Source organism: Asparagus officinalis, chromosome 10 (assembly GCF_001876935.1).
Source record: "Asparagus officinalis chromosome 10, Aspof.V1, whole genome shotgun sequence".
Taxonomy (NCBI): domain Eukaryota; kingdom Viridiplantae; phylum Streptophyta; class Magnoliopsida; order Asparagales; family Asparagaceae; genus Asparagus; species Asparagus officinalis.
The window spans coordinates 21,423,390-21,434,201 of NC_033803.1; the positions used below are offsets into that span (position 1 = coordinate 21,423,390).

Sequence of the window (10,812 nt, forward strand, 5' to 3'; positions counted from 1 at the left end):
CAAGTAACTTAATCTAACTCTAGCAGAGGATAAAACTACATAGAATCATTTGATACAGAGATTAGAAATGAGAAGGTTCACACAATGTTGATACGATATCAATCTTGTCAGATACAATTTTTAGCAGAGCATCTTCGAACTAAATCAGATTTTTTGACCATGAGAAAACAGGACGACACACTTATTTCCAACACCAATATTGTAATGACCGTAAATTTCTAATACAGGTTTAAATAATTTTCTGGTATTTAAATATTAAATATTATTTTTCTAAAAGAGTATTTGTATTTTTCCCAATTTCTCTAGAATTTTCTACGATTTAAAAATACGGTATTATGTTATTTTAATATTTTTACTAATTATAAATTTAATTGTTTTGGTGAAATTTTTAAATAAATAGTTAATTATTCATCATTGTTATTGTTATTATTATTTAGACCATAAATTTTAATATGTACTTTAAATAAATTTTATGATATTTTTTTATTATTTAAAGGGGTATTTTTCCTGTGTTTTTCCTCCCACCGGTGTTCACTCTGTATACCCCCCGCCTCGTGTTTTCCCCCAGTTCTCAACCCACGTCCTCCCAACCACCCTATCCGGCGCTCTCTCCCTCATTAATTTCTTCCGCCGTTCTTCTCTCTCTCTCCAATCCCACACTCAATCTCTCTCTCTCTCTGACACTCTCTCTAATCCAACAAAATCTCTCACACTCAACCAATCACTCAATCACTCACTCTCTCTCTCTCTTCTTTATTATATTTTCTTCACTCTCTCTCCTCTTTTAGACCATCTCCAACGCAGCGGCATTTTGAGGCGAAAAGTGAAAATGCCGCTGCGTGGGAGCTCCAATCGAGCGGCATTTGTTGCCGCATTTTGACGGGGATGAACAGCGCGACGCTATATTTGGCGTCGCACTGTTCATCCCCCATTACTGTTTTTTTTTATTTTTATTTTTTTCAATTTTTTTTTAAACCTCATACTTTTATATATTTACAATTTTATTTACAATTTGTCCCCAATTGTTTCATTAAATATATAAAACAACCCCAATAATATTTAAATTTTATAATTTTACCCCAATTGTATAATGTGGACAAAATAAATTATTTTTTAAAAATAAAAAATGCTAAAATTTAACAGACATTATTATTAATTATAATATTAAAATCTAGACATACATAATATAAAACTTCATTAAAGAGCAATCATAATACATAATTCAAATATAAATTACATATCTGAAATACATAACATATAAAAACTGACACACATAATATAAAACTTCATTAAAATAAAACATAAAATACAAACTAAACATGGTGACGTTACTTAAGATGGACAAGCAACTCTCAATAATCTGGTAGATCGGGGCCAGAGTGTCCAATATCATTAAAATAATTGCCAAAATTAGAAGCAGACCCTTGTTCTTGTTGATTTCTTTTTTGTATTATTTTAATCTGTTGAGCTCGAACGTACTCACGCACGTTTGGATCAGCAATGGAATTCAAATCTTTCATTATAATTTTCCATTCATCTCTATCTTTTTTCATGGCTATCTTTTCTCGTTCGATATCAAATGCTTCTTGCCTGTCCAAGCTCGCCTTGTCTAACCTGTCTATAAGTCGATTGTTGGAGGTCTCGATGGAGTCCACTACACTTGACTCATGATCATCATTTTTCCTTTTCAATTTAGCTTTTTTTACCCCAATAGGTCGTTCAGATGGAGTAAATGATGACAATCCAGGAGATGTTGATATAGGAGATTCCGGAGTGGGATTATCTGATTGTGACGAGTCGAAGTTCACACTTTGGGATTGTCTTCGACCAACTTGTCTTGCTGTGGGGACATCATCTTTGAATTTTTCGAAATTTTTAACCATATTCCAGACATGATCAAATTTGAAACCTTTTTTGTACTTCGGTTCTTGCATAAATAACATCTTTGCTCGAACTAACTGTAAATTATAGTGAACATCAAGTTATGTATTTCAACAATAATAATAAAATTCAAACGATAATTAATAGAATACTTACAATATCTTCATCTGAAGCACCACTTGGATTCAGATTCTCTACTTGTCTCAAGCACGCATTCAATTTCCTTACTTCATTACTTATAATTTCCATTCGAGAACGAATTGATCGGCTCGTACGCATCTCAAAATGCTGATCTCGAAGTTCATTGTATTTGTCCTCCACACGAGACCAAAATGCATCTCGAGACTGGTTTCTACCGATAATAGGGTCTTGAGAAATATCCAAGAATACTTGACAAAGGAGCACATCTTCAGTAACCGTGTACCCAGTTGATCGAACAGACATTTTTTGTAAAAAGTGGTTGGTTTGGAGATCAGAAATACTTCGAATTGGGTGGTTTGAAGTAGAACTCGTGAATGTTATTTATAGCCAATCCAAATTTGTTTTTTTTGTTTGAATTTGAATTTGAATTTGAATTTGAATTTGCGGTTGGTTTGAATTTGTCGGTGGTCAACATTTGAAATTGAATCATTTTGTACAAACTGATCAGCTTTACACATTATCCAACGTTGTCGGTGGGAATCAATTTTTGAAATCAGGTCAGCTTTACACATTGTCCAACGTATACAAAGCTCAGCTCTCCTTGAATTGTGTGAAAGCTTTGTACGAGTGGGAATCAATTTTTGAAATCAGGTCAGCTTTACACATTGTCCAACGTATACACAGCTCAGCTCTCCTTGAATTGTGTGAAAGCTTTGTACGAGTGAGAATCAATTTTTAAAATCAGGTCAGCTTTACACATTGTCCAACGTATACACAGCTCAGCTCTCCTTGAATTGTGTGAAAGCTTTGTACGAGTGGGAATCAATTTTTGAAATCAGGTCAGCTTTACACATTGTCCAACGTATACACAGCTCAGCTCTCCTTGAATTGTGTGAAAGCTTTGTACGAGTGAGAATCAATTTTTAAAATCTGTCAGCTTTACACATTGTCCAACGTATACACAGCTCAGCTCTCCTTGAATTATGTGAAAGCTTTGTACGAGTGGGAATCAATTTTTGAAATCTGTCAGCTTTACACATTGTCCAAAGTATACACGGCTCAACTCTCCTTGAATTGTGTGAAAGCTTTGTACGAGTGGGAATCAATTTTTAAAATCAGGTCAGCTTTACACATTGTCCAACGTATACACAGCTCAGCTCTCCTTGAATTGTGTAAAATAATATTGTACTAGTGGGAATCAATTTTTGAAATCAGGTCAGCTTTACACATTGTCCAACGTATACACAGCTCAGCTCTCCTTGAATTGTGTGAAAGCTTTGTACGAGTGGGAATCAATTTTTAAAATCAGGCCAGCTTTACACATTGTCCAACGTATACACAGCTCAGCTCTCCTTGAATTGTGTGAAAGCTTTGTACGAGTGGGAATCAATTTTTGAAATCAGGTCAGCTTTACACATTGTCCAACGTATACACAGCTCAGCTCTCCTTGAATTGTGTGAAAGCTTTGTACGAGTGGGAATCAATTTTTGAAATCAGGTCAGCTTTATACATTGTCCAACGTATACAGCTAAAAGCAAATTTGAATTTTGTGACAAATTGATAACAGCTGGAAAGCATTTCCTAAAATCAGCTCAACTTTACACATTGTTCAATGTATACAGCTAAGCAAAGTTTTATAAATAGCATACTAGATTAGGTACATCCACACAATTACTCGTTGTTGTGTTAAAATTATTATTCTCCATTTCTGCATACTTCAGTCATTCTTTTCTTACTTCAAAAATGAATTTCGATGTTGGAGGTCCATCATACTTATCATCATCTTCATCTTCGGATGATGATAATTTTCTGTCCAATATCATTGCAGAGATTGATGAAACCGAAGAAGTAATTTGTGAGTACATCAACAACAACATGATCCTCGTTAACAATTTACGTCAACAAAACTATCAACCGATCCATGGTGGCTCGATTCCCGGTCATGCAGTGATCAACCGCGATCGAGAAAATGCGCATCAGAATTTGGTCATAGATTACTTTGCCGATAATCCACGTTTTGGAGAAGATATGTTTCGTCGTCGATATCGGATGTCAAGAAGTTTGTTCCTTCGTATTGTTGATGCAGTGAAAGATCATGACTATTACTTCCAACAACGAAGTGATGGACTTGGTAGAATGGGATTATCACCGTTACAGAAAGTAACAGCTGTTTTTCGCATGTTGGCATACGGTCTACCAGCTGATGCTACGGACGAATACGTTAAAATAGGTGAGTCAACAGCAATTGAAAGTATGACAAAATTTTGTCGTGCTATGGTGGAAATATTCGCAGAGCGGTATCTACGAACACCTAACGCTAACGATATTGCTAGGCTTGATGATAATTTTCTGTCCAATATCATTGTAGAGATTGATGAAACCGAAGAAGTAATTTGTGAGTACATCAACAACAACATGATCCTCGTTAACAATTTACGTCAACACAACTACCAACCGATCCATGGTGGCTCGATTCCCGGTCATGCAGTGATCAACCGCGATCGAGAAAATGCGCATCAGAATTTGGTCATAGATTACTTTGCCGATAATCCACGTTTTGGAGAAGATATGTTTCGTCGTCGATATCGGATGTCAAGAAGTTTGTTCCTTCGTATTGTTGATGCAGTGAAAGATCATGACTATTACTTCCAACAACGAAGTGATGGACTTGGTAGAATGGGATTATCACCGTTACAGAAAGTAACAGCTGTTTTTCGCATGTTGGCATACGGTCTACCAGCTGATGCTACGGACGAATACGTTAAAATAGGTGAGTCAACAGCAATTGAAAGTATGACAAAATTTTGTCGTGCTATGGTGGAAATATTCGCAGAGCGGTATCTACGAACACCTAACGCTAACGATATTGCTAGGCTACTCTATATTAGTAAAAAACATGGTTTTCCAGGAATGTTAGGAAGTCTTGATTGTATGCATTGGAAATGGAAAAATTGTCCAACAGCATGGTCTGGGCAATACACAGGACGTAGTGGGTCACCAACTATTATCCTCGAAGCTGTGGCAGATTATGATCTTTGGATATGGCACGCATATTTTGGTATGCCAGGCACCAATAATGATATCAATGTGCTGGAGTCATCTAATCTTTTCTCTAACCTAGCTCAAGGTATTGCTCCTCCCGCTCACTATGTTATTCAAGGAAAAGAGTATAATATGGGTTATTATTTAGCTGATGGTATATATCCGAAATGGGCTACTATTGTACAAACAATCCAACAGCCACAAGGTAGGAAGAAAAAATATTTTGCCATGAAACAGGAAGCATGTAGAAAAGATGTAGAACGTGCGTTCGGAGTTCTCCAATCACGATTTGCAATCGTGGCAGGATCAGCACGTTTTTGGAAAAAACATGTATTACATGACATAATGACTGCATGCATTATTATGCACAATATGATAATCGAGGATGAACGTGATCTTTATGCACCAATTCAAGAAGTGAGGGAAGCACCAACACCAGAAGTTGATATGGTAGCAGATGAAACTACAAGATTTACTCAATTTATTACACGTTACGGAAAAATCAAGGATAAAGATGCTCATATTGCGCTTCGTAATGCATTGATAGATCATCTATGGGAGGAATACACTAATTCAGATAGTTAAGTGCATACTAAATTTGTAATTTTTACATTGTTGTTAATGTTTAATTATTTCCTTGTATTTTATTTCCTGTTGTGTTCTTGAATGTAATATTTTGGCAATATCAATAATAAAAATATAATATTTTAGCAATCAAGTTATTTTAATTAATAAAATAATATTTTATTGTTTTATTAGTTTAATTTTTAAATAATAAATCATTTTGTTTGGAAAATATGTGAAAAAATAAAATTTGATATGTGGGGTTAATTGTTGAAATAGTTAAAAATATAGGGAATAAAAAATAATCATATAAAAGTAGATAAAAAGAAAGATACTGAGAATATTCCTTTTTGGTGCAAAAAATGGTGCAATGGGTTGGAGATGAATTACTGTTAGATGTGACTTTTGCACCATTTTGGTGCAAAATTTGCACCATTTTGAGGCAAAGGGTTGGAGATGCCCTAAAAGGGAAACCCAGAGCTCGAAAACCCTTAGCCTCTCCTTCTCGTGTTCTTTCAGCGACGATGGAGCTCATTCTCTCTCCTCTCACGATTCTTTTTATTTCCAATGCTCAGAGATTTTAGAGGAAAGTTAAAGAGAGAAATTTAAAGAGGAGGAATTAAAGAGGGGTATTTAAGAGAGGAGAATCTTCAATGTAGCTACAATGAAGATTTGTATTTATTGAGAGATCTCAAGTTTGAGATCTGCTCTTGCATTATAATTTCTTATTGAAAAAGAAATAAATTAAAGGTAATTTATAAAATAGGAAAATATTATTTTCATGCAGAAAAAGAATAACATGGTTAAGAAAAATATTGGTTGGACAGTGCCTGAATCGAACCGACTTGACGTGTCGACACGCGTGAGTCGACACGAAAGACGGAGTGTGACGACCGATCTTCGAGTCGACGCCGTAAGTCAACTCGAAGGGCGGTGAGACCCGGCCCGACAAATCATAGGATTTTATTGGGAGTAATGTCGACATTTCATGTGTATGATAACTACTAATTGCGATCCCTCTTATACTGTTCATGTATAACGTTTTGTTTGTAGTCTCTAATCATGTTTTATAATCTTTATTTTATTAGTCTTAATTACTTGTTGTTCCATGCTGTGATTGAGAACCTTAGTAGTTCATGTCCTTAGTGGCCTGGCGTGTCGTGTACAAGACCTAGATACTTGTGTTTTGTTGACTTAGAAAAACAATGAGTGTTGGGATGGAAATTCTTGGTTCAGGTGATATCGTGGATGTTGATTATTTCCAGGCTCGCACCAGTGGATCGTTTCACTCTGGGGTGGGTCTGAGGAGCAGTGATATGTGGATGTTTATGTATTTTCCAGGCTCGCACCAGTGGATCGTTTCACTCTGGGGTGGGTCTGAGGAGTTGTGATATTTGTGATTTGCGATTAGTTAGTTACCCGAGGATATGAACGTTAGCTCTGTATGAGATAGGGACCAGTGAGTTGTGATAGGATGGTTAGTTGTTTTCTTTTCATACATAGATCATGATTAATATTTAATTATCTACAATTTGAGACATATGGTATATACATGAGGGTTTCCTTGTTTGGATTATTTCGCTCGACGTACTACGTCTCGAGTTGTAGATTTTTAAGTATTAATTCCATCTATTGTATAACCTTGTTGCTTGGATGATTGTTCTGATCGCTAGCTGCATGTTTTTGTTACCTGAATGATTTACGGATTCTTATGATTATCATGTGGATTGCATGTTGATTTTGTTAGATTACCAGTTGCACGTTCTTTTGTTATTTCGGTTTTCGTATCGTTTTCCGCTTGTGTTTTCGGTCGTTCTATTTTCCTTGTGGGGTCGGGTCTTGCCGTTTTGGATTATTTCGCTTGATGTACTACGTCTCGAGTTGTAGATTTTTAAGTATTAATTTCATCTATTGTATGACCTTGTTGCTTGGATGGTTTTTTATCACTACCTGCATGATCTTCTTACTTGGTTGATTTTTGGATTCTTCTGATTATTAGTATTCCAGTTGTATGCCTCTATCGTTATTACTATCATTACATGTTCTATTTCTATTTCTATTATAGCATTGACCACGCATATATTATCATTACTGTTATTGTATTTGTTCCTGCCTTGGGGGATCTTGCCGTGTGTTCCACACGCTGACGTACTCCTATTTTCTGGGTGTACGTCAGATTTAGGAGACGGACAGCCTCAGTTCGGAATCGTATAGGAGCCAGATGATTCTTAGCAGGGGTGTCTTACAGAAGGAGTAGAAGAACCAGCTGAAGCGTAGTAGTTTTCTCCGTAGTAGTAGTTGAACATTAAAACTCTTTTACCGCACTTTTCTTTAGTTTGATGATAGATTTAGTTATTTTATTTCCTTTTATTATGGACTATGTATTTCTTATTTCCTAGTTGAACTGTTGTTGTAATAAGGGTACGTTTGACCCATATTTTATGTCTAGGATGATTTACCATTGATGATATGTCTATTTTTATTCTGGGTTGTCTTTATATTCTTGCTATGTGTGATTTACCATTGATGATATGTCTATTTTTATTCTGGGTTGTCTTTATATTCTTGCTATGTGTGATCGGGGACATGTGACTTCGCATTGTACTTATTTCCAGACGCTTAGCGTATTGGATTGAGAAGAAAAGAAAAGAAAAAAACTTCGCATTGTACTTATTTCCAGACGCTTAGCGTATTGGATTGAGAAGAAAAGAAAAGAAAAAAAAAGCTAGAGTATATTTCTTCTCAATCTAATACGTCGCGGGCTTATTCACGTTCCGGTTCCCGTGTATTTTGGGAAGCGGGGCGTGACAGGTTTTTTTGGTGGCCCATGCAGGTCACGGTCCCGAGTCCTCACTAGTAAGGATATGGTAGATAATTTAGATACATATCATATTTCATCCGTAAGACTACAATTAAGTTCTTATATTATTATTTTAGATACAATTAATTTCTTATATTATTATCTTAATAACTATGTTTTAGTCCCTATTCTCCAAATATATTGTTGATCTTAACCTTAGGTATCCTTTGATCCTCGTTTTCTTCAGAACCATGGTGGGTACTCGTAGTAATGGTAACCCATCCAGTAGCAGTGGTCAGATGCCTGAAGTAGATCCGCAGCAGCTTTTAGCGATGATTCAGGGGCTGATGACGAACCAGCAGTTCTTGGCTGGGCATTTGCAGCAGGAGCCTCAGCACCAGCATCCACCTCGCCCGGAGCCTAGTGTTAGAGAGTTTCGATATATGCGGCCTCCTTCCTTTAGTGGTTCTGATGGACCTTTAGCAGCAGAGGAGTTCCTCAAGGTCACGGAGACTATCCTTACGGTGACTCGTATCCCCCTGCAGAGTGGGTAGATCTCATGGATGTTCAGCTCACGGATACAGCTAGAATCTGGTGGGCTGCTGAGAAGACACACCTAGAGAGGCCGATTCCGTGGGAGACATTCACGGATCGCTTCAATAGGAAGTATTTTCCTCAGTCGGCCCGAGATGAGCTCCTGCGTAGATTTGTCGAGCTCAAGCAGGGGGGTCGATCAGTCGACGAGTACGAGGTCGAGTTTTCTTCTTTGAGCCGATATGCTCCCTACTTGGTTGCAGACCCTACAATTAGGAGGCATCAGTTCCAGAAGGGTCTGGACAAGTATATTAGATTGGCTCTAGCTGGTAGAGCACTTGCGACCCACGACGCCGTGTTGGATGCAGCACGCGAGATCGAGAGCGTTCAAAAGGAGCCTGAAGATCCACATGTGATCCAGAGCAGGACACCGGTAGCCCCAGTCCGAGATGACGAGCGTCCACCTTCGAGGCAGCAGCAGAATCCGCAGCGACAGCAGTTTTCTCAGCGCCAGCCATTTCATCAGGCTCACCCTTATCAGCACCCTGGAGTGCAGTCTCATGGCCAGTCTTCGGTGAGGTGTTCTTATTGTGGGTATAATGGGCATACCCAGCAGGAATGTCGCANGTCCCCCGACCATCTCAGTTCGAACTGTCCTCAGAAGCAGCAGGCCCGCTTGCCCCCACATCCAGTTCGAGCAGCTCTTCCAGCTCCACCTCGATCAGACCCGGCAGCACAGCCTCAGCACAGACCCTATCCTCGAGCAGGCCATTTTCCTCCACAGCAGCAGGTTTATCAGGAAGTGCAGATGCAGCAACCACCACGTCAGACATTCATGATTACGGCCGTGGAAACTGAGGCAAACGACCAGGTTATTACATGTAAGAGTTGTTCATTCTCAATTCTACTTGCAGGTGATTTTCCTTATTAGTATTGCCTGATGATATTATGATAGGATTTATTTATGAGTGCTAGTTTAGATGTATTTTCTTCCTCCTGTAATAGGCAACGTTCTTGTTTCTTCCGTTCTTGCTTTATCACCCTTTGACTCTGGGGCTTTCCGTTGTTTCTTGTCTCGTCAATTTGCGAGTACCCACTTTCGTTCCATATCTCTGTTCTTGGGTTTAAATTCCGAGGACGGAATTTGTTTTAAGGGGGGTAGGATGTAATGACCGTAAATTTCTAATACAGATTTAAATAATTTTCTGGTATTTAAATATTAAATATTATTTTTCTAAAAGAGTATTTGTATTTTTCCCAATTTCTCTAGAATTTTCTACGATTTAAAAATACGGTATTATGTTATTTTAATATTTTTACTAATTATAAATTTAATTGTTTTGGTGAAATTTTTAAATAAATAGTTAATTATTCATTATTGTTATTGTTATTATTATTTAGACCATAAATTTTAATATGTATTTTAAATAAATTTTATGATATTTTTATTATTATTTAAAGGGGTATTTTTCCTGTGTTTTTCCTCCCACCGATGTTCACTCTGTATACCCCCCACCTCGTGTTTTCCCCCAGCTCTCAACCCACGTCCTCCCAACCACATTATTATTTAGACCATAAATTTTAATATGTATTTTAAATAAATTTTATGATATTTTTATTATTATTTAAAGGGGTATTTTTCCTGTGTTTTTCCTCCCACCGATGTTCACTCTGTATACCCCCCACCTCGTGTTTTCCCCCAGCTCTCAACCCACGTCCTCCCATCTCTCTCTCTCTCTCTCTCTCTCCCTCTCTCTCTCTCTCTCTCTCTCTCTCTCTCTCTCTCTCTCTCTCTCTCTCTCTCTCTCTCTCTCTCTCTCTTTCTCGTTCTCTCCTTCTCTCTTCAAACG

At 37.5% G+C, this 10,812-nt stretch overlaps 2 protein-coding genes across 2 annotated transcripts; one reads left to right on the forward strand and one right to left on the reverse strand.

Moving 5' to 3' along the window:
- Positions 1,277-2,377, reverse strand: LOC109825862 (glutathione S-transferase T3-like). The gene is made up of 2 exons (XM_020392772.1): positions 2,038-2,377; positions 1,277-1,958 (listed from the first exon to the last, which is right to left on the reverse strand). Exons 1-2 carry the CDS (start codon positions 2,323-2,325, stop codon positions 1,353-1,355), a joined length of 894 nt encoding a protein of 297 aa, XP_020248361.1. The 5' UTR covers positions 2,326-2,377; the 3' UTR covers positions 1,277-1,352.
- LOC109826959 (putative nuclease HARBI1) lies at positions 3,515-5,794 on the forward strand. Its single transcript, XM_020393970.1, has 2 exons — positions 3,515-3,852; positions 4,393-5,794. The coding sequence occupies exons 1-2, from the start codon at positions 3,766-3,768 to the stop codon at positions 5,647-5,649; spliced, it is 1,344 nt and encodes a 447-aa protein (XP_020249559.1). The 5' UTR covers positions 3,515-3,765; the 3' UTR covers positions 5,650-5,794.

Coding starts and splice junctions, on each gene's coding strand:
- LOC109825862 (XM_020392772.1), bottom strand. CDS start 2,325: ATGTCTGTTCGATCAACTGGGTACACGGTTACTGAAGATGTGCTCCTT. Junction 1,959..2,037: donor GTGCTTCAGATGAAGATATT/GTAAGTATTCTA, acceptor TATAATTTACAG/TTAGTTCGAGCAAAGATGTT.
- LOC109826959 (XM_020393970.1), top strand. CDS start 3,766: ATGAATTTCGATGTTGGAGGTCCATCATACTTATCATCATCTTCATCT. Junction 3,853..4,392: donor TGTCCAATATCATTGCAGAG/ATTGATGAAACC, acceptor ATCATTGTAGAG/ATTGATGAAACCGAAGAAGT.